The sequence below is a fragment of the Mirounga angustirostris genome, unplaced genomic scaffold (genome assembly GCF_029215605.1).
Source record: "Mirounga angustirostris isolate CCGP_5_RB_7025 unplaced genomic scaffold, mMirAng1.0.hap1 SCAF_6, whole genome shotgun sequence".
Lineage (NCBI taxonomy): Eukaryota > Metazoa > Chordata > Mammalia > Carnivora > Phocidae > Mirounga > Mirounga angustirostris.
The window spans coordinates 65,229,932-65,253,961 of NW_026991714.1; the positions used below are offsets into that span (position 1 = coordinate 65,229,932).

The window sequence follows — 24,030 nt, forward strand, 5'->3', positions numbered from 1 at the left end:
CCAGGTGGGGGGAAGGCACTGGGAGAGCACAGCTGGGGCACAGTGAACAAGGGGAAGAAGAGCAGAGAGTTCAGGAAGACGGGGAGGCTGAAGCCGGTGCCTGTAAGGCCTCCAGACCAGGGTCAGGAACCAGAATCACATTCAGTCAGTGGTGGAAAGCCATAGTTTTGAGCAGGAGATATGACCTGATCTGCTTCCTGGCTGCTCCGTGGAGACTAGAAGGTATGGAGATGGGGCCAAAGCAAGGAGACCCATCAGGTTATTGCCACAGTTGAGGTGAGAAGTAGTGAGGGTGGGGTTTAGGTCGCAGCAGTGGATATGGTGAAGATGCACCTCTGAGGGCGGGAAAATAAAATGTTTTGTTCTGGAATCTACCTATTTAAACGATTTACTGGGGATTAAAAAGTGGAGTAGTTCTTGACATTCTTATTTCTTTTCCTATTTTGTACTTATGAAATTGTCCCGTTAAGCAAATTACAAAAACACGAGGTAGTGCCTAATTTAGAAACTTAGAGACATGATTAACTCCTATTTTTATTTTTTTAAAAACCTTTTTCCTCTTTTAAACTCATCTTTTAAAAGTTCAGCATTGACAGACTTTGTCATTATTTGTTTTTCCCTCCTTTTTGCTCTCTCCGTGTTGCGCTGTTGTAAGATACAGCAATGTGGGGTCAGAGGTCCCCACCAAGTTCTTTCCGGAAGATGGCTTTCCTCCCCGTAGCCACCTCCTCTTGCTCCAGCTGTGACTTGTAATATTAATTTGCTGTATTAGGAGCCATGACATTAATCTACTTGGAGATTAATTGAATGACACAAAGGATCTTTCATCTACCCATCTCCTCCCCCACGTCGCTAGATCAGTGGATTTAGCCATTAGCTGAAGCATCTCTTAATTGGGGCGATGTGTAAGGTAAGGATTTGTTGCTAGAGATATAAAGTACTTTGGAAAGACAAAATGCTTAGGTTTGTTTGAAAATTCTGTTCATCTCATTTTAATTGCAACATATAACAGACGACACTAAGCAAAATTTTAATAGTCATAGAAAATAAGATCTCTTCACATAAAGAAAATGGCAAGAGGTTTAATGAGCTTGTATTCACACTCTGCCAGTAGCTGGTGCAACAATGTAAGCAGGTTATATTAGCTGTCTGAGCTTGGCTTGTTCTGTAAAATGGGACTAATAATGCCTGTGTGATAGAGTTGTGAAGATTAAATATGGCATGTTGTGTAAATGTGTACCGATCCGCCAAATTATAGGTCTTATTATGGAGCCCAAGTCTAAAGGAGCAGGCAGGGAACATCGCGTCCCTTCACTGAACAGTGGTGGTAAATTTGACACATTCTTCTAGAGTGAAATCACTGGCGTGTAAGCTACTTATAATATATGAATATGATTTGTGAATGTTAATTCTCAAGTTGTTGAGACACCCAGGGATGTGTTCCTGTTCAAAATTCACCAGCCTTGAAATTCTGGATTGGGCGAGCCTCTATCATTAGAGGAATATTACGTGGTATCTGCTTTCTCCTTTAATTTTTTGCAGAGGCAGTTCTTTTTTTTTTTTAAGATTTTAATTATTTATTTGAGAGAGAGAGAATGAGAGAGAGCACATGCGAGGGGGGAGGGTCAGAGGGAGAAGCAGACTCCCTGCTGAGCAGGGAGCCCGACGCGGGACTCGATCCAGGGACTCCCGGATCATGACCTGAGCCGAAGGCAGTCGCTCAACCAACTGAGCCACCCAGGCGCCCTGCAGAGGCAGTTCTAAAGGCAAGGTCCTCTCAGTGTTTTCCTTGTCACATTAGGATTTACTGTGCCAGTAGAGTTGCAAAATAATTTTGTTTTTTAGATCAGTTAATTCTTAAAATGCTATTTAAGACAATCATTGGTATTTGAGGGGATGTGCAATAGAACTATTTATTTGCAAGTGTACAGGACTGGGCCAGATGGATGTTTTGTTTTGCTTTTGTTTTTAATTCTTCACTTATTCATGGAGTACCACCAGCGACAATTACATTAATTACAGCTTAGACGTTCTTTTTGTTCTCAGTGGAAGGGCTGTTGTATTTTGTTTGGATAGGAAAGAAACTTGGTAATTGAAGTGGGAAACTAAATTTTTTTTTTAAGATTTTATTTATTTATTTATTTGACAGAGAGAGAGACAAAGCGAGAGAAGGAACACAAGCAGAGGGAGTGGAAGAGGGAGAAGCAGGCTTCCTGCTGAGCAGGGAGCCCGACGCGGGGCTCGATCCCAGGACCCTGAGATCATGACCTGAGCAGAAGGCAGAGGCTTAACGACCGAGCCACCCAGGTGCCCCCTAAATTTGGTTTTTAAAAGCTTTATTGGGGGGTGCCTGGGTGGCTTGGTCGTTAAGTGTCTGCCTTCAGCTCAGGTCATGATCCCAGGGTCCTCGGATCAAGCCCTATATCGAGCTCCCTGCTCAGCAGGAAGCCTGCTTCTCCCTCTCCCACTCCCCCCCGCTTGTGTTCCCTCTCTTGCTGTCTCTCTCTCTGTCAAATAAATAAATAAAATCTTTAAAAATAAATTTAAAAAATTAAAGCTTTATTGTTTTGAGATTTAAAAATTAACCTTTTAATGCTGACATTGTGGTTAAAAGAAGAAAGGGTGGGGGAAGGGTTTGAGACTTTTTTTAGGGCAGTTTGGAGAAGACATGTTTCCATGTGTCCTAAATCATCTTCTCTACCTACTTAGAAACACTTGGCAGTCTTTTGAGTGAGACCCCAAACTGAGACCCTGACCTTGCTTTGGCTTACTTGCCTTTCTACCACAGAATCAAGGAAAACTCTGACAAAGTTGTTTCTTAAACTTTTTATGTTTGACTGCCTTGGTGTGGTAGATAGAATTTCTGTGCTGGGGGTAGGTTCTAAGACCCCTGCCCAAAACTCTTGCCAAAACAGAAAGGACCACACCCACCTGTCTTCTAAGAGTTTCCCCCTCGGCACTCATCTCCTATGCCTAAATTTGGTCCCACCATCCCTTGTTCTGGGTCTATAGACTGTAGGACCGCAGGGCACTGAGAAAAGAAAGATTCCCGGAGGAGGTCCCTGCACATGACTGAAAAGAGAGAAAAGAGCACACACCCTCACTTCACACTGGGGTGTGCCTGCTGAAACAAGCGGTTTTTGGTGGAAGAGGAAAAGGAAAGAATGTATAAGGTGTGGTTAGATTTATAGCCAAGAAGTAAGGGTTGGGTGGGGGAGGGTGTCACAACAGAATGTTGACCCATCCCACACAACCGTAATTTCTCCCCTCTTTCAAAAACTTGCCAACGTTCATCGCCACCCTCGGTAAATAAGGTGGGGCCACTTGGGAAGGCTTGTATTCCTTAACAGCATGACTTCCAGAGCCAGATGTCACAGATGAGGCCAACCAGGGGCTAGGGTAGGGGCCTCCCAGCCGGTGTGCTAAGACTGGCTGCTGGGTCTTGGGAGCACATCTGTGTTTTTCCAGATGACTTCAGAGTTTCGCTGAGTCCTTCAATATACTTTTGTTCACATTCACTGTCTTTTGATTTATGATTTGAGTCTGTTTCTTGAATTTACAGATTGAAAATTCATATCACAAAGATATAAAGGTAACAAATGCCACTCTGGGGCTGATCCGTACACTTATTCTTTTTTTCCCCCCCCACAATTTTTAATAGGATTGGGTTTTTTTTCTTAGTATTTAAAGCAACTTGAAAACACTTATGGTTTTAGGTGAATTTGCTGTAGGTAAATGTATGACTTTATTTTATGGAGAAAATAGATCATGAAAATAGTCTATGAAAATCCCCCCCCCTTTTTTCCTACATTTACGAAAAATAAAAAGAATATCAGTGATACCTCATTAGTAGTAATATAGCCATTAAAAGTCATTTCCAGGGGTGCCTGGGTGGCTCTGTTGTTAAGCGGCTGCCTTCAGCTCAGGTCATGATCCCAGGGTCCTGGGATCGAGCCCCATATCGGGCTCCCTGCTCCGCGGGGAGCCTGCTTCTCCCTCTCCCACTCCCCCTGCTTGTGTTCCTTCTCTCGCTCTGTCTCTCTCTGTCAAATAAATAAATAAAATCTTTAAAAAAAAAAAGTCATTTCCATTTTCTATCTCTTGCTCTTCAGAAACTTATTAGGACTTCTTTTCCTCTCCGTTTCAGTATGGTACATGTAAAATCATTCTTTTCTGTTGCAGAAAGGGGCTCTTTAATGTTGGATAAAGGGAGTGTTTGATGTTGTTTTCTAAAGAAACATTTGAAAGACTATATTCCTTTGCATATTTGTGTGTTCCATTTTATTTTATTTTATTTATTTATTTATTTTTAAAGATTTTATTTATTTATTTGACAGAGAGAGACACAGTGAGAGAGGGAACACAAGCAGGGGAAGTGAGAGAGGGAGAAGCAGGCTTCCCGCGGAGCAGGGAACCCCATGCGGGGCTTGATCCCAGGACCCCGGGTTTACGACCTGAGCCAAAGGCAGACACTTAACGACTGAGCCACCCAGGCGCCCCTGTGTGTTCCATTTTAATGTCACTAAAGTGTTCTGGTTTTCTCAAAAGAAGGACATCACCTGAAATACACATTTACTATAAAAAGAATAAATTGCTAACATTGATTTTTTTTTTTTTTTTTTTGAGACCCATGTTCAGGGAAGCCCAGTAGAAGATTATATTGAGTCATTTGGCCCTAAAAGCCTTGAGTTATAAAAAGAAAAACTAACAGGATCAGTAATATTTATGCATAGCACATTATCAGAGATGGCTGGCTGGAGCTGGAAATCGCATTAAGTATTTTATGCCATCAATCAGATAAATGACATCACAGGCAGAGCCTTCAGCTTCCAGTGACCTGCTCCCAGCAAGTCACTGACATCTGCATGTTAGGCCCACAATGCCCACCTATGTCATCATCTACAGCTTGTCCATCAGGCCAACTCACAGGTTAACTTCTTTGAATCAGCCTGCTGCTTGGGCGGGGGGTGGGGGGCACCTTTTCTTCCTAGTGTGGCTCGACCAACTGATCCCCTTCTCCCTACACCGTGGAGTCTCTTAACTCCTAAATGGCAAGGGGTTTTGTTTTTGTCTTTGTTCCTAAATAAGGGGTGGACGGAGGCAGCATAGAAATGGGTAGAGGTGGGGGACAGGAGATTCTAGCCAACTCTTTCTCCAAAGGGCCAAATATAAACATTTTAGACTTTAGGGTCTGTTGGAGCTACTCATTTCTGCGGTTGTAGCAGCCCTACAGGGTATGTGGATCAATGGGCTTGGCTGTGTTCTGATTAAATGTTATTTACAAAAAGTAGGCAAGGGGCCTTTGGCCTATTGCCCATAGTTTGCCAACCTCTGCATATTACAAAGTAACATATCCCTAAGAAACTGGCTCCGAGATTTTCCAGAAGAGAATTCCTTAAAATATTGTGAGCAGTAGAGCATAATTTCATAAATACATAGTGTCTCAGAGGAACCGAGCTTACTGCCCATTTTGATGTTAAGAGTTGGCATCAGGGGGCATCTGGCTGGCTCAGTCGGTAGAGCATGCAACTCCCCATCTCGGGTTCTTGAGTTCATGGCATCAAATATATTTTGCATCTCACACGTTCATTTCTTAAAAATTGCTGGTGAATGGAAAAAGAAGTGGCAGACCACCAGCGTCTGTTACAAAGCAAACGCCAACATCATGATTAAGCAGAGTGGGGCTGTGAGTGATCATTTTACAGATGCCCTCCGGGGACGTGGAGCCGAGAGCCGGGTGGGTACAGAGGGCCTCGTTTCCAGTCCGTGCGCGCTGCGTCAGACCCCGGGCCGGGGAGTCAGCCCTGGGATGTGGGAGAGCTGCTCGAGTTTCACATGTGTGTATTTTGTGGTCATCTGCTTAGAGTAAAAGTATTATTTTGTTGTAACAATTCTGATGATTAATTGTGATGGGTTTTTTTCTGTAGGAATTGGATAAACCTATAATAGAAATTCAAGTGCCTGTTGAGTAGAATTGGCCTTTTTACTGTTCCATGTGAACTATCTCTGACAGGTTGTCCCTGCAGAAGGACTGGTCTCTATATTAAAGAAGAGGAACGAGGGTGTAGGAGACCATCCTGCCCAGATGCAGCAGAAACCATCGAAACGAAGAGTGAGGTTCCAGGAGATTGATGATGACTTAGATCAAGGTAAAGCGCCCGAGGTGGGGGTCCGTCTAGCACCGAGCTGCTTCTGTGGATCGGCTGAGAGTGTGTTTGGTAATATAGCGTTTGTAAAAAGAAAGTGTACTTCGTTGCTTTATTATATTCTGTAAAGAAACACGTACAATCAAATGATCATCAGCAATTCTGTTATTCCTGAGCATTTGGTTCAAGTGAGCAAGTCGTAAACTTCAACTCCTGGCCTCCCTATCTTAACCGATGGTCTGCTCGGAGCTCATTTCAATTTCCTGTTTAATACTTTTTTTTTTTTAAGTGAGCCTGCTATTGTCTTTTTTTTTTTTTTTTTTAGTGACCATTAATACTCCTCCTTTGTAGGTCTGAGGAATATTTCTGGATTACAAGGGTATTCAGATATTCTCTCTGGTGATTTTTTTTTGAAGTATTTTTGCTTTTATTTTATTTATTTTTTAAAGATTTTATTTGAGATAGAGTGAGAGAGAGAGAGAGCACAAGCAGGGGGGCAGCAGGCAGAGGGAGAAGCAGACGCCCTGCTGAGCAGGGAGCCCAACAAGGAGCTCGATCCCAGGACCTCAGGATCATGACCTGAGTCACCCAGGCGCCCCCCTCCGGTGATTTCGTCGTGACTCTACAGGAGAAAGTGCCTCGCAGCACTGTAACACTGCTGCTCACCTTTGACCCCTCCCGCGTGTGCGCAGGCACGCACGCGTGCGGTGGTTGCTAGGGCTACCCGAGGCCTAGGTCAATAAGGGTGAGAAGAAATACAGCCAAGCGCTTTTCAGGGGGCTTCTCAAGTTTATAAAATAACAGCATTGCTAAAATAACAGAGTAAACACATACCTGTGCTTTCTAGGCACATAAAGTGGCAGCAGTAGAGGTCTCTAAATTTTTACAGAAGAAAGCTTCCAATTTATGGTTATAAAGGAGCCTTGGAAACGATCTGTTCCCATCCCTCCTTTTACCTCTGCACCAGGCTTCTCCAGAGAGAGTGCTTGGTTCTTTGCACGAATGGCACTGAATTGTTGCTTACCAAGAGGAGCCCTGGATGTACAGATGATGTTCCTACCTACTTGGTGGCCATCACGTCTTAGCCCGGTCACTTAGCTTCTGCTCAGCAGCCACCTGTGCCTCGAGGCCTCCTGGTTTAGCCACGAAGCTCTAAACAGTTTCAACACCTGTTGATAAAACAAACAAGACAAATGTTTAAAATAAACTGTGAAGAATGTTCACTTAGAAATATAGGATTATGAAGAAAAACATGGAAAACTACATGTACTAGATGGTTGACATAGATGGGGTGAGAGTGCATGATGCCAAAAAAACAGAAAAGAGGGTGAAAAAAGCTGAACTGACCAAAAAAAACAAAAAACAAAAAAACCCCAAGAACTACAGTAATGATATTATACTTATTCATTTGTAGAAAAATATATTTGCATGGATGCATATAAATTATCAAACCTATTGACTATTAAAATTTATTAAACTATAAATTTGTAAATCATAGGAAGTATAATTACATAATGCTATTTTTTAAGTTTTTTTTTAAGATTTTATTTATTAGAGAGATAGCAAGCACGCACACAAGCGGAAGGGGGGTAAGAGAGAGAGGGAGAAGCAGACTCCCCACTGAGCAGGGAGCCTGACTCTGCGCTTGATCCTAGGACCCTGGGATCATGACCTGAGCCGAAGGCAGACGTTTAACCAGCTAAACGTCTGTCTTCGGCTCAGGTCATGATCCCAGGGTCCTAGGATCGAGCCCCACATCGGGCTCCCTGCTCAGCGGAAAGCCTGCTTCTCCCTCTCCCACTCCCCCACTGCTTGTGTTACCTCTCTCACTGTGTCTCTCTCTGTCAAAAAAAAAAAAAAAAAAAAAAGTAAGAATCCTGAAAACTGTGTCTTTGATCTGGAAGGATACACACCAGAGTGTGTTTGCCTCTGGGGTGGGAGGAATATGCTTGAGTAGGAGAAAAACAGAGTCCCTTAGATTCTTAGATGTTTTTGTGTTTGAATTTTTACAGGAAGAATATATTCACATAATCCTGTAAAATCTTCCAAAAAAGTCTATTTTGTTTATATTATGTTTTATAAAATGTGGGGTTTTTTTATCATAAAAGTAATATATGTTAATCATGAAAAAACTCATGCAGTAATGGGGCACCTGGGTGGTGCAGTCCAACTCTTGGTTTCGGCTCAGGTCACAATCTCGGGGTTGTGAGATAGAGCCCCATGTCGGGCTCTGCATTCAGCAGGGAGTCTGCTTGGTATTCTCTCTCTCCCTCTGCCCCTCCCCCCCACCACATGTGCATGCTCTCTTTTATCGCTTTCTCCCACTCTCTAAAATAAATAATAAAATCTTAAAAAAAAAAGGGGGCGCCTGGGTGGCTCAGTCGTTAAGCGTCTGCCTTTGGCTCAGGTCATGATCCCAGGGTCCTGGAATTGAGCCCCGCATTGGGCTCCCTGCTCGGCGGGAAGCCTGCTTCTCCCTCTGCCACTCCCCCTGCTTGTGTTCCCTCTCTCGCTGTGTCTCTGTCTTCAAATAAATAAATAAATAATTTTTTTAAAAAAATCTTAAAAAAAAAAAAACCTCGCACAATAATGAAGTAAAACAGTGTCAAGTCTTCTGATCTTCCCTTGAGGGTTTCCCCCAAGTACTAATTGAAGTTTCTTACCATCTTTTCAGGACACATTGTGTATATATGTGTGCACATGTGTATAGACACACTGACACATACATGTTTTTTGTTTTAACACAAATGGGTTCATTATACTGTTATGTCACTTCTTTTTCATTTAACCATTGATCTTGGATGTCTTCCTATGAGAGAACATATTAAACTTACTTCATTCTATTAAACAATTGCATATTATTTCATTATATGAATGTCCCATGATTATTTAATTGTTCCATTATAACTGGAATAACTGAGTTATTCTCAACTTTATGCTCTAACAGACTTTGTCACAGTGAACATGCCCGTAAATATGCTAGTTTGTGATGTGCTAATCTGTAGGCTGATTCCCAGAAGTGAATTTGTTGGACTAAGTGATAGGGTCCAGCTGCCCTGAGGCAGTCCTGGTTTACACCTGTTGTCTCATCTTTGTCCCCCCACACTCCCTCGCTGTCAAACATGTCCCAGTCAGGAGGATAAATTTTTTTTTTTAAGATTTTATTTATTTGACAGAGACACAGTGAGAGAGGGAACACAAGCAGGGGGAGTGGGAGAGGGAGAAGCAGGCTTCCCGCTGAGCACGGAGCCCGTTGTGGGGCTCGATCCCAGGACCCTAGGATCATGACCCTGAGCTGAAGGCAGATGCTTAACGACTGAGCCACCCAGGTGCCCAGGAGGATAAATTAATTTAAAGTTTTAATAGATACTGCCAGATCACCTTCCAAGAAGGGTCTGGTAGTTTCTCATCGTGCTGATCATAAAACTTTTCAGTCTTTTTCCAAATTTAAAAAATTTTTAATTATGAATGATCATTAAGGCTTTCCAACCAAAGAATAGCTATTTTCTTAATATAGAGAGACCGATAAGGACATTTTTATTAAAAACAGGCCTGCTTGTTATTAAGCAAAATAAAAAGAAATCACTGTACTAGCTAGACCATTGCTGTTCCACTAAATGGTAAGAATAAAATTGAGTAATGGCACCTGGGTGGCTCAGTGGGTTAAGTGTCTGCCTTTGGCTCAGATCATGATCCCAAGGGTCCTGAGATCGAATCCCACATCGGGCTCCTTGCTCAGTGGGGAGTCTGCTTCTCCCTCTGCCTGCCACTCCTCCTGCTTGCTTTCTCTCTTTCTCAAATAAATACAGTTAAAAAAAAAAATGAGGGGCACCTGGGTGGCTCAGTTGGTTAAGCAACTGCCTTCGGCTCGGGTCATGATCCTGGAGTCCCGGGATCAAGTCCCACGTCGGGCTCCCTGCTCAGCAGGGAGTCTGCTTCTCCCTCTGACCCTCTTCCCTCTCATGCTCTCTGTCTCTCATTCTCTCTCTCTCAAATAAAAAAAAAAAAAAAAAAACGAGTAAAATCAAGTGAGATGCAAAAGTGATCCCACCCAAAGACAATTTTTTATTGTTTAATATCAAATTGACCTTGCTTCAAGGTGAGCTCCTGATGTGAACTCCAAAGATATTGTAATATTGAGATTGTAATTTGTACCCTAAAATAAGGCTATGAGCACATCAGAAAAGTACTGCCCTTCTTTTCTTTTTTAATGGAAGCAATTATATTCATTGTATAAATGAGCTAGTTTTCATTTTAGCATTGACAGGCTCCACAGATGTATGTGTCTGTGGTGACTGACAGGTGTTTATCTGGTGACTGACAGGTGTATGTCTGTGGTGACTAGCAGGTGTGTCTGTGGGAACTGACAGGTGTGTGTCTGTGGTGACTAACAGGTATGTGTAGTGACTGACAGGTGTATGTCTGAGGTGACTGACAGGTGTATGTCTGTGGTGACTGACAGGTGTGTGTCGTGACTGACAGGTGTATGTCTATGGTGACTGACAGGTGTGTGTGGTGACTGACAGGTGTGTGTCTGTGGTGACTGACAGGTGGGTCCCACGCAGTCCTCACATGCACTAGCTTTCTGTCAGTGACTCCAGCCCCTGGAGGACTCAGGTTAACTAGAAATGTCTACTTACCGTGACCAGTGAGAAGACAGCAGACACTGGGATTTCCATTTTGCACCTATTTAACCTTACTCTGTTCTCATATTTGCAGATGAAGTTGGAGGTGGTTCCTGTATTTTACTGGTCTTGCTGTGCATAGCAACGGTTTTCCTGAGTGTCGGAGGAACCGCATTGTACTGCACTTTTGGCGACATGGAGTCGCCCGTTTGTACAGACTTTGCGGATAACATGGACTTCTATTACACTAAGTTACTGCAGGGAATGGCGGAACTGAAACACTGGGTCTACCTCTCCTAGCAGCACTCAAGAGGCACAGGCATGCTGGCAGTGAGAATCAAAGAGTGAAACTTTCTAAACGGCTTTTATTTTCAGAGTTCTGTAACATGCATCCCCTCCCCCCAGCGAGGAGCCCTGGACTTCCAGAAATGGCAGCTTGAAATGGTAATCCAGAGGAGCTCTCAGAATAACCCTGAGCATTGTGGATGGAAGGAACGGTCTTTGGAGAGCACATCCACCCACTCCATGCTACTTCCTAGGGGAGCGAGCTACGCCCAGCAGAATCTCAAGGGCATTGTTGGAGTTCCACCATTTTTAGCTGCCTTGTCAAGCTAATGGTTAAAGGACACTTGGTTTACATTTGTTGGTCCAAAGACATTGCTTCCAGCCATCATGCAATAAGTTTGTGTATAATCAAAAGGAGTACCTTACGGTTTCATTGTCTTTTTTTAGTTAACCTTGGGAACTGTGTAATTTAGGCTTTGTGCATTATTTCCAGATTCTGTTCTTCATCTGTGAAATGATTGTGTGTGTGTGTATGTGCGTGTGCGCACACGCGTGCATGCATGCATGTCTGTTTCAGATGGTTATCATAAGCAAATACCCGACCCAGGGTAACAAAGATGATCTTTATTTGAACCTGACTATAAATGTGTGGGCACAAATAGAAGGCTTAACTGTGGAACAGATGAGTGGTAGAAATCTCGGCCCTGAAATCAGACACTGTGATAGATCTGTGACAATTAATTTGATTAACTAGCCAGAAATTAATCACAGGCCTAGAGGTAAAGAGGAAAAACTAAAGAGCTCCCTCTAAGTCTCAGGCACCCAGCTTCATCATGGATTCAGTGCTTGCTGAGGAATGTTGAGTGCTGGACTCACTTCTCAGTAGGTGAGCACGTTACTAGGTTCTGAGAATCTAAGAACCAGAATACAAAAATCAAGAAGATAACAGTTCCTGCTCTAGATGTTTTAATTCTGGTCTTATGTAAAATAAACTCCTACTTTGGCAAATGAAATTAAATCACGATATATAATTCAGTATTAAAAATCACACATTCAGATGTTTGAATGTGCATTCATATCATGGGCTTGATTTAGACCTCTTATGGGGCTGTTCAGCGAAAATTCAATCATATCTTAAATAGGTACGTGTGTGATTTTTGTTTCAATCTGTCAGTTTGATGGCATTTCCTTTTCTAAGGTACAGTGGTCTAACATTTAGAAAACCTTGCTTTGGCTTTTTATAGCATAGGCAGCCTTTTAACAGAGACAGAACACATGAATTCTAGTTTTTTAGCAAGTGACCATTATTTCATGTTTTTTGTTAGGATCGTTTGAAAGAAAAAGGGAGAAATTACTTTCTAGTTGTTACTGGCTGGTACAGTACTTCCTGTGTGTTTCTGCTTATTTATTTAGATTATATGAATTTTAAAGGGCTTTTTGTATAAGTTGGTAGTCTGTTGTTGAGCATGCGTTCGGTTATCCCAATGCTACATATTGAATTGCTATGTACTTAGTGTTTTGATTTTCTATAATTTCAGTTCAGTATATTTTTAGGTTGGTTAATTTTTAAGTTGATGTTTTATTTTCACTTATAATACTGTTTGACTTGTCTCTATCATGTCACCATAAACTGTAATATTTTCAAGAATTATAGATCAAAATATTTATTTAGAAGTGTACAAGAGAGTGAAATTTAGATTCCTTATACTTAAGGCTGATTTTATTAGAGGATTATTTTAATGTTCTATTATAAATTTTAAGAATTTGTATTCAGATGGTATGTAAACTATGTAAAATGTTGATGGTACTATCTCACGTGGTTCTAGAAAAGATATTCTACCCAAATCCGCTGTGAGGGGCATCCCCATCAGGGACAAACCTCTTCTGTTTAACCCTCGTGATTTCTAGTTACAGGAATTTGGTGGTGGGGATTTCTGCCAGTTTTATGTCAAGATAAATGAGAATTTCCCTCCTGTTCACCTCTTTTAGGTCACTATCGAAGTCCTAAATACCATAGCATCACATTTGCTGAAACTGAAGATCTCACACTGGGGCACAAGGACTGAGACAGAATATGGGGTTCTCAGGGGCCCAGGGAGTGTCAGACAAACCGTGTGTGTCCTCACTGCTTCCCAGGGAATGTGAGGTGAGCTCAGGAGCATATTGATATCTTGACTTGAAATAAGCATGAAATCTCAACTAGAAAAATTAGGGCAACTTTAAAAAATGAAATAGTCATTTATTGCATGAATTGGAGTAACTTCATCTGGTGATAAAAAAAAATTATCTCACGCGTAAAAAATTCATTCCAGTTTTACTACAATGTCATTTTTTCTGCCATTTGAAAGTACTGACAACTCTTTGTAATTAATCTTCCCTAAGAACTGTATTTGAGGGTAACAGATCAAGCTTGTAATTTAAAATGACACCAACACAGCGTCTCAGAGAGTTTATTTGAACCCTGGGAGAAAAACTGCTTTAAAGCGACAGTGTGAAATGCTTTGAGAGGTTGGTCTGGCCCCACAAGCAGACGGCCGTCTATTTTGGGAAGTCTAAGAGGTCCCTACGTGAAAGCTCTTCTGGTTCTAAAAGCCCTCCCCTATCTGCCTGACACAGTAACTGAAATTTACTCTAAAAACTCATTCCTTCGGATTTAAAAATCAAAATCCACTGGGCAGTGACTGTGTATTATAGAGGATTTGAAATTTGAAAGCAGGCCTTGTTTTGAAAGGACAGGTGTGAATTGGGGCATGCTGGGGCAGCGGTGCAGAGGGGGCAGGAATTGAGAAGCGAACAAGGGAAGGTGGGGAAAGAACAAAGAAATCCTTTGGCTGTTAACCCGCTTTGCTGAGAGGCTGGCCCGGTTCAAGGAGAGACTGATTTTTGTCTTCCCACTGACGTGACCTGCCTAACTCTTGAGGATTTCTGTGGGTTTAAGTAGTATTAATGCACCCTTGTATACTTCCCCGTGCAGTGTATATAGTGTTTTCACATGTATTCATGTGATGGTTACATCATGAAACACACATCGCTCAGTGCAGGTTTGTATCTCCCCAATCCCGTCTGCTTTCCATACTGCCACGTTATCTCCACCCTCAAAAAGAATGAGAGTGATCTAGGGTTGACGGCGCAAATTCTAGTGCCATCTGCTGTTTTAACAGCCTCAAAGATCGACATTTATCAAGCCTCGTGCACTAGCCCTGTAAAAGCTACGGTAAATTAAAAATGTCCTGAAGGATTCTAGGACAGTTTAACTCTCTCTGAGTTTAGGGTGCTGAGAGAAAAGGTATCTCTTCTCCCTGGTTCTAACGGGAGTAACTGCTAAACTCAATTTTTTGCCTGTTGCTCTGAGATCAGGGCAGAACCACGAGCAGTGTGTCACTGTCTTGCACCTTGACAAATGTATGTATGCCTGCCATGTGCTTAGAGCTGGGTGCTGGAGCTCCAGGAACAAGAAATCATAGCAGCTTAAAGAAGTTAGTGTCTGGTGAGATACATGCATTTGTGAAGGAGGAATCAAAATGAAGAAATTGAGAGTCCTGCTACCCGTGGGAGTAGAAAATTGAGTTCATTCTCTCCTACCAGGTGTCATGCACTATAAGGAACAAAAGTAAAATTCTAGGGGCTCTTGGGTGGCTCAGTCGGTTAAGCACCTGCCTTCAGCTCATGTCATGATCCTGGGGTCCTGGGATCAAGTCCAACATCGGGCTCCCTGCTCAGCGGGGAGTCTGCCTCTCACTCTCTCTGTCTCTCTCTCTCCCTTTCCCCATCACTCGTCCTCTCTCTCTCTCTCAAATAAATAAATAAATAAAAATCTTTAAAAATAAAATAGAATAAAAATTATGATTTTTTTTTAAAGTAAAATTCTATCTAGGCTTCCTGCATAGCAGCATGATAGACAGGAATCTTTTCTCACAACCTAAGTTCTGGTAATTATTACTTTTCACTTATAGTTAGTGTTTGTGGCATTAATAGCCGGTGGGCTTTCCAGCAGTAGAAAGCTTCTCCCTAAGAGCCTTCTTCAAAACTGAAAGCCTGAATAGCACAAGTGAGAACCTCACAAAACTCCAGGTCCAGAAGCTTCCTCAGTAAATTCTATCAATCATTTAAGTGAGAAATCATATCCATCCTATAAAACACCTCAGAAAGGAGAGTGTTTCATGGGACAAGATTACTCTGAGACCAAAACCAGACAAGACAATAAGATAGCTAAAGACCAGTATCATTCGTGAACTTAGACACAAAATCCCTAACAAATACTAGTTGATCCAATCTAACAATATACACAAGAGGTAATACAGCATCACGGCCAACTGAGATTAATCCTGGGAGTACAATGTTGTTTTCACATTAAAAAATTACTCAATATAATTCACCGTTTTAACAAACAAAGGAAAACCGTACTACCATACCAATAAGTGCATGCGATTCATACACCATTCATGATAAAAACTCTGAGCAAACTAGGACTTCCCTAACCTGATCAAGGGCATTTCCAAAAAACCCGCAGCTAATACCAAATACCTAGTTGAAAAGGACAAATGCTTTTCTTTCTTTTCTTTTTTTTTTTTTTAAGATTTTTATTTATTTATTTGACAGAGAGAGACCGCGAGAGAGGGAATACAAGCAGGGGGAGGGAGTAGGAGAGGGAGAAGCAGGCTTCCCGCGGAGCAGGGAACCTGATGTGGGGCTCGATCCCAGGACCCTGAGATCATGACCTGAGCCGAAGGCAGACGTTTAATGACTGAGCCACTCAGGCGCCCCGACAAATGCTTTTCTTCCTCAGGTCCACAACAAGGCAAAAATGTTCATTCTGACCACTTTTGTTCAGTGTTGTACGGGATGACCTACTACGACAAGGCAAGAAATAAAAGGCATACCGACTAAAAAGGATAAAATAAAACTTTTTGCCAATGACATGATTGTTTGTCAAGAAAACCCTAAGGAATCTGTAGAATGCTATTAGAATACGTGAGTATAGCGAAGTCATAGAATGCAAGGTCAATATACAAAAAAGTCAATAGTATTTCTGGGTACCAGCAATGAACCATTGGAACATGAAATTAAAAATCATGAATAAAAGAATCAAAATTCATATCACTTACAATAGCACCCAAAACATGAAAGATTCTCAAATTTAACAAAATATGTGCAAAACCTGTGCAATGGAAACTGTAAACCATTGCTGAAAGGAGACCTAAATAAGTGAGGAAATACAATCTGCTTGTGGAGTAGAAGACCCTGTATCATGAAGATGTCAGTTCCCCCCAGATCTATCTGCAGACCTGACATCACCTCAAAGTCCCAGCAGTGTCTATAAGTGGACAGGCCAATTTTAAAATTCATGCAGAGATGCAGGTGACTTAGAAGATAGCCAATGAGGGCGCCTGGGTGGCACAGTCGACTGAGCGTCAGACTCTTGGTTTCGGCTCAGGTCGTGATCTCAGGGTCATGAGATCAGGCCCCACGATGGGCTCTGTGCTCTGTGCTCACTTGAGTCTGCCTGAGATTCTCTCCCTCTCCCTCTCCCTCTGCCCTTATCCCTCGAGTTCTCTCTCTCACTTTCAAATAAATAAATAAGTCTTTAAAAAAAAAAAAAGACTTATGAGAACAAAATGGCAAGACATACTTCTTGATTTCGAAACTGAGTGGCACAGTAACCAAATTGGTGTGGCACGAGGACAGTCCAGACGTGCATCTGCGTGTGCAAAGCAGGGGAATCGAAAGCTAAGCCTAGGAATATACCAAATTGAAAAGCCATCTTTTTTCACAAGCGGAGGAGATGAATAATTTAGTTTCGGCTAGGTACAGCCAGCAATCTTATATCTGGAACAGGGCCTGAATAAAATCAAGATGACCCAAGAGCAAAAACAAAATGGATATCATCGGCCATCTCTCCTCTCTGAAAAGCAGGAGTAAAAAACGCAATTCTGTAAGTGTGGGTGACTGAGTGTGATGGGCACTTAAGGACAAACAGCACACAAAGCCACACTTGGAAGATTTGTCACTTCAGGGGGAAGTGCTAAATTAATTTTTTGCATCACATTCTAAGCTTGGCTTAAATTCTTACTTTTCTAAAGATTACAAAGGGTTAAAATCCTACAGACGCAGGGTTTGGAGCACCACAAATGCCACCAAGTTCTGGCCATTCGCTGCCCCTTTGCAGACACATTGATCTCACAGCTGTATTGATGCCATGTTTTTGGTTTACAGACCCACAACATTGCAGATGCTTCGGGAATCCACAAAGGGCAGCTGAGAGATGCTCCCCAGAACTCCTTGGGTTTAATCCCCTCGCTTCTCTTGCCCTGATGAGCCTCTCCTCCGGTCCTTGGCATTGGTATCACACTGTGGTCCTGACAGGATTGACAGATTTAGCAAGAAAAATACAAGATGCCCGGTTAAATTTGAATTTCAGATAAACAAGTCCTTTTTCAGTATGTCTTACGCAATAACCGGGCATGCTGTATTTTATCTGGCACCCATAGGCGCTGAGTGTATACATGGGGTCTGTCAGGGAAGCGCTCTGCCTTCCTACCGGGCTCCCCCAGGGTCCCTCACACAAGCATAGGATGGCGAACCACCAGATGTCCCAGGGTGGAGACCTTGCAGAAATGGAGTAACCGCCCCTGCTGTCTTGTTCGTATGCAAGACGCAGGGTACAAAGTGATAGGTAAAAAAAGAGCAAAAGGAGGATGCAGTAGCAATCCCAGGAAAAATGCCCTGTAGATATTCCCAACTTCTTGTTTATTTTTATTTTTTTAAGATTTTATTTATTTGACAGAGAGAGACAGAGAGAAGGAACACAAGCAAGAACACAAGTGGGAGTGGGAGAAGTAGGCTTCCCGCGGAGCAGGGAGCCCAATGCAGGGCTCGATCCCAGGACTCTGGGATCATGACTGAGCCACCCAGGCACCCCCCAACTTCTTGTTTAGAAGTAGAAACTCTTTCCTTCGCTCTGCTGATCTTGACCATAAGGAAGTCACTGAAGCTGCTTGGATTCCAGCTTCATTTCTGACACCAGAGAGCAAATGAGTCAGTGTTGACACAGCCAGGTAATGCTCACGCACAAGATCTGTTGCAAAGCTGGTCTCTCTGGATTCGCAGGGCATAGACCAATTTGCGGTCACTTCTTTTAAGGAGCACTTGTGATAAAGGATAGTCCCCAGAGCCAGGCCCTCTGGATCTGGAATGTGTGCAGTGTAGGTCTTGGAGACTCTACTGTAGAAGCTGTGCTGTTTGTGGGACTCCAGCCTGAGCATTGGCATTGGCATTGACATGGATCCCTGATGCCTGGTAGACTTCTGCTCCTTCCCATTGCCAGGACTGGACATAGACTCTGTACCCCAAATTCAAATGATCTGTTTGGGGCAGATACCATTTACTAGAACTCCTGATTTTATATTGTTTTGGAGACTAAACACTCTCCAAAGAACTCATTCCTGTCCAGTTCACAATCCTCCCTTATGTTCAGGTTCTCAGAAAAGCAACAGGCTAGGGCACAATTCCCCCAATCCAATCACCTGTGGCCAGGGCTATAGGGTGACGAAACATAAAACACAGCAACTTGTTGAGAAGGAACCACCTGTGGTGGCCTTTTCTTCGAGAGGAGCTTTGGGTACAGTGGAAGCTTCCAAGTCTATGGATCCATTTATATATATATATTTATATATTATATATATATATATTTATATCCATTTATATATTCCACCTCTTACTTCCATGATCAGCTTCAAAGGACCCCTGTCCAACCTCATCCAACTCTTGCAACCCAACAAATACAGACATCCACGTTGTCTTTTCCCAGTGATGGAAAGTAGAATGTTTTGGACATTTTAAAGTTTGATGTTATTTTAGAAATTACATAGGTAAGGAAACTGATGTCCAGGCTGAACATCCAGTTACTGTGATCTTATTTATCATCGAGATTCCAACTCTAGTGACCACCTCCCTTCTTTGGTTCTTCTGTACCACCAAACGATCCTGTATCCTGAGTCTCTTCTCCAGGGTTGACCAACTACTCTTCCTATCCCAACAATTTAGTTTTTCCAATGGAGAAAAAAATTGAAACGGGAAAAAAAGCAGATTGCCTCTATTTACAGTCACTTTTGGACCAAGTTCCTATCCACACCAGAAGTGTAGGCAAGGACACTTTTCTTCTTTGTTTAGTTTGTATGGATCCTGTCAACCCCTAATCTTGTACTCGGAAAATCAGAACCAGGGGATGTCGTCATTCCAATGAATGATGTGAGCCTTCTCTGCTCCCTGAGTGCATCTCTCCTTCCTGACCCTTGATCCAAAGCAGTTAAGAAAAACAATAAAATCACAAAACCTCACTTTTAATCAATGCATTCCGGCCAGAGGGAGGGAGAGCGGGTTGTCCTTACAGAATATCTATAATTAGATTGGGTTTGGAACTTGGACTGCTGCATAGTTTTAAATCACCATCTCAAAACTTCCAAAGGAGCTAGAGGGATCTAAAAGCTCTGAACAGAATTGGGAGTGAAATCAAGGCATTTTGAACTAGTGACCTTATTGGAACACCTTATAAGTAGGCACATGAGTAGTTAAGTCTTGCACAAATTGGAGGCACTTCCCCCTGAAGTGACAAATCTTCCAAGTGTGGCTTTGTGTGCTGTTTGTCCTTAAGTGCCCATCACACTCAGTCACCCACACTTACAGAATTGCGTTTTTTACTCCTGCTTTTCAGAGAGGAGAGATGGCCGATGATATCCATTTTGTTTTTGCTCTTGGGTCATCTTGATTTTATTCAGGCCCTGTTCCAGATATAAGATTGCTGGCTGTACCTAGCCGAAACTAAATTATTCATCTCCTCCGCTTGTGAAAAAAGATGGCTTTTCAATTTGGTATATTCCTAGGCTTAGCTTTCGATTCCCCTGCTTTGCACCAATGACTGTTAGCCCCTCTGCCTTCTTGTTTTCCCTCGGTGAGACCAGCTTCTCATGACGAGGCATTTAGCCTTCTCTATCTGACCTTCCCTTCAGGACAGCAAACCCCATTTTCTGTTAAAAATGATTACTCATAAATAGAAGTGCATTAGTATTAGCTCTGGCCAGAATCCATCTGGTCTCTTCCCTTCTGTGCAGAATGATAAATTGGCAAAAGGGCAGGAAGAGAAGGGTCAGGGAGCAGACTAGGCTGGTCCCTGTAGAGACACAGCCCGTGTGCACAGATGTCAAGCTCCTTGTGCAGAGTGAGCTTTTTTGTGTCCTAGGAAGTACCCTCCCCAGCTCCTTGGCCACTGCAGATTTTAATATAGGCCACAGGAAATGTCACGTATGCCTACACATCTGCAAAGCATCCTGGATTTGTCAGAGGAAAAAGCAAGTAGGAATAAAGGGGAAAGCAATAAAAGATAATAGATTTTTAGAAATCACGCATATTGATGAGTGCCTGTGTGTGTGTGTAAATCCCGCACCCCCCCAACCCCCTGCCATTTAGCTAGTTACTACTCAGTCTAGCAAGGTATGAACACTTAAAGGATCAATAATTTATATTTTTAATTTTTAAAAAAATTTTATTTATTTTAGTGAGAGATCGAGAGAAATTGAGAGAACGAGTGGGGGGAGGACAGGGAGAGAAGCAGACTCCCCACTGAACAGGGAGCCCAATGTGGGACTCGATCCCAGGACCCTTAACCAACTGAGCCACCCAGGGGCCCAAGGATCAATAATTTAAATAACAGTAAATGCTAATGGAAAATGCTGAAATGGTAACAGTACAAAAGCCACAAAACACAGGCCTGAGAGAGGTCAGGGTCTGGGGGAGATGAGGGAAATCTGTCTGCAAAAGCCTTCCTAGGGACAGTGCTCATATCGCAAACAGCCCTCGACCCAGCATGTGCACTTCTCTTCCCCGCAGGCTCAGAGACAATTCTCCTGGGGTACTTTCTACAGCAACCTTTCTGTGACCTCATGGGCTCAGTGGTGTCTTAGCTACAAGAGTGCAATGCACAGTCAGCCACCATCTTAGTCCTAGGCTGGTTTATGGGACACAAGCCCTTCCTTATCCTTCTCTCCTGAACTTCCAGGTCCCATTTGTAATGGACTTGCTTTTTCCCTACATTATTTTCAGTAGGATTTTTTAGTTCTTCTGTGGAATACTATGGTAAAAACGAAAGGAAGAATTTTCTTATTCCAAAAAGAACAAACTGGGACAAGTCAGATGCCTTCCAAGATCTTAATGAGAGATTCCTGGATGCCTTTCTGAGACCTCAGCTCTTGCCTCGCACAGTTACAGGGAGGGATGTTCCGCGGGTACTCCGAGATGAGCCAAAGACCCCTCGAAAGCACATGGCCGGCTGGAGGAGGGGCTGGGAGTTGGGGCTGGAAGGGCACAGAGCCTGTCTTCAACAACGACTGCTCATTTCCTAAAAGCCAGATAAGCCAATGGGAAGCCAGGCACTGGAGAGTGGGTTTTTTGCCCTCCTTGGCAATGTTTCTAAAATCTGGAGATGGTGATGAAGAGTGATGCGCATTGTTTTTCATATGTTCTAATGAGTTGTCAACAGAACTATTGACGGGCCATCTTAATGCTGGCCATCTTTCCTGCGGTCACTGAGCCGCCTTGGGTGACTGTGGCTAATCACTGGGGGCGAGCTGGGCACTTGTACTTGAACTGGTACAGGTGTCTTCGAGCCGGCCTTCCTCACGTGAAGGAACCTGGGGGGTGGGTGGGGCTGACACCGCGGCAGGTGCCCTCTGGGGCTGGGAGGGACTGGCACCTCCACAGCTTCCAAGGCGGACCCGGCACTGGAGGGATGGGAAGCTGGGGAGAATCTAGGGACAGGCTGGGAACGGGCTCTGAACATTTTCACCCGGAGGCCGGGAAGAGCCTGGTTGCCCCTGAAGGGGTCCCTGCCAATCAGCGCCAGGCGCTCCCATCTCCACCAATCAGAACTTGCACCACCACATCCTCCCGCCAATCAGAACCAAGCAGGGCAAACTAGCGTTTACATTAAAGAGAGTTTTGTGGGTTTTTTTGAAGATTTTATTTATTTATTTATTTATTTATTTATTTATTTATTTATTTATTTGAGAGAGAGAGAGAGAGAGAGAAACCGTGTGAGAGGGGAGAGGGTCAGAGGGAGAAGCAGGCTCCCCGCTGAGCGGGGAGCCCGATGTGGGACTCGATCCCAGGACCCTGGGATCATGACCTGAGCAGAAGGCAGTCGCTTAACCAACTGAGCCACCCAGGCACCCGAGAGTTTTGTTTTTTTTAAAGGTCCGTTGGTGAGTCTGGAAAACAAAGTGCAGGGTAGGAGAGAGAGGCACCCTTCCCCTCCTTCAGATACGGCTTCAAGCACCCGTTTCAGGAAGCCCCAGGTTCTCCCTCTTTGCCTCCTCAGGACGTTGCGATCTGGACCACATGTTCAAATGTCCTATTCCCCTTGTTTTCTCCTTCCAGCCCTTGGGTTGATGCTATTTGGGAGTGTGTGGTTTGCCTGCAATCCTACTCCTGCAGGAACATTGTCCTTCAGATTCCCCCTGCTCCCATAAAGCCAGATTAATGCAGGGCCCTCCAGACGGCTGACCACACCATTGGTCAGTAAGGGTCTAAAATAGCACAAAAATAAACTGAGGGGGCGCCTGGGTGGCTCCGGCGGTTAAGTGTCTGCCTTTGGCTCAGGTCATAATCTCAAGGTCCTAGGATCGAGTCCCACATCAAGCTCTTTGCTCCTTGGGGAGCCCGCTTCTCCCTCTGCCTGCCGCTCCCCCTGCTTGTGTTCTCTCTCTCTCTCTGACAAATAGAATATTTTTAATTAATGTTTATTCTAAGAAAATAAGTCATACAGCTGCTTTGGTTTCCAGGACTTCTGTGCAGGAAGAGATTTACACATGTGAAAAAGCAGTAGGATTCTAATGGATGGCCATCAAAAGCCAATAGTGATAATGGACTCTATGTGCTAATGACATGATTCAGGCTGCATTAACAAACATTTGCTGAATAAAACCAGGATTGTATGGTGAACACAGGGAGGTGCTATCAGAGTCCCCTTGGAGGAAAGACCTGGTGTTGCCGCCACGTGGGGCTGGAGTGCTAAAGTGACACAACTTGGTGACCTGGCTCCAGCTCCAGTTGGGCTGTGATGACTTCTAGGGACGGTCCCTCAAGATAGCTCTATGAGTCTGTTTCAGAAATAAGCTCTGTGGCAAGCTCACCTTTTTCCTCAATAAAAGATTCCAGGGACACCCGGATGACTCAGTCAGTTGCGCTTCCAACTCTTGATTTTGGCTCAGGCCATGATCTCGGGGTCATGAGATCGAGCCCTAAGATGGGCTCTGCACTCAGTGCGGAGTCTGCTTGAGATTCTTTCCCTCTCTCTCTGCCCCTCCCCATGATCATGCTCTCCCTTTCTCTCTAAAATAAACAAATAAAATCTAAAAAAAAAAAAAAAAAACCCACCAAAGACTAGATGGGCCTTGACTGAGCACTTGCTCTTCTGCCTACTGATTAGAGGCTTCAGGGACTGCCTCAGCCTTCTGAGAGCTGCCTCTCCAAGACCACACCCCGACTCAAGTGGCCCACATTCAGTGATGGATCAAAGCCACCTCAGGCCAAAGCAGGACAACTTGGGAAAGTGTCTAGCTCCAGAGATCCCTGCAGGTTGGCCAGGGCCATCCCTACTGGAGCTCCACTTCTTCTGCCCACTCCGGCTTTGGTCCCCTTTCTTCCACAGATCTTGATCTTAAGGACCCTCCTCATAAACATCCTGCCTGCTAACCAGCATGCCAGAGTCTGCGTCCCGGGGAACCCAGCCTGCAAAGACATTGTGCCAAATTCTCTGCTCCATGCCAGCTCTATTCTTACAGAGCGGCCTTCAGAATTTGGACAAAGATTTTGTTCAATCTACAAAGCTTTCTACCAGCCAAAGCTGCCTGAAATGAAAGATGCACCCCATAAAGATGAGATCTTCAAAGGGGAGATGTTCAGAGAAAAATGTGATTGGAAAG

General features: G+C 43.6%; 1 protein-coding gene across 5 annotated transcripts in view; it reads left to right on the forward strand.

The window, feature by feature from the left end:
* The window catches only part of CNST (consortin, connexin sorting protein), a 116,343-nt gene extending 100,370 nt beyond the window's left edge, over positions 1–15,973 (forward strand). For 3 of the 5 annotated variants that reach the window (XM_064594433.1, XM_064594432.1, XM_064594434.1), the window contains 2 exons: positions 6,014–6,149; positions 10,866–15,973. In XM_064594433.1, coding sequence (XP_064450503.1) covers positions 6,014–6,149; positions 10,866–11,071 — 342 coding nt within the window. In that variant the 3' untranslated portion in view covers positions 11,072–15,973. Of the gene's footprint in view, positions 1–655; positions 911–2,149; positions 2,308–6,013; positions 6,150–10,865 lie in introns of those variants that run through there. The other 2 variants (XR_010412375.1, XM_064594435.1) reach the window with 2 other exon arrangements.
* The last annotated feature ends 8,057 nt before the right edge of the window (positions 15,974–24,030 follow it).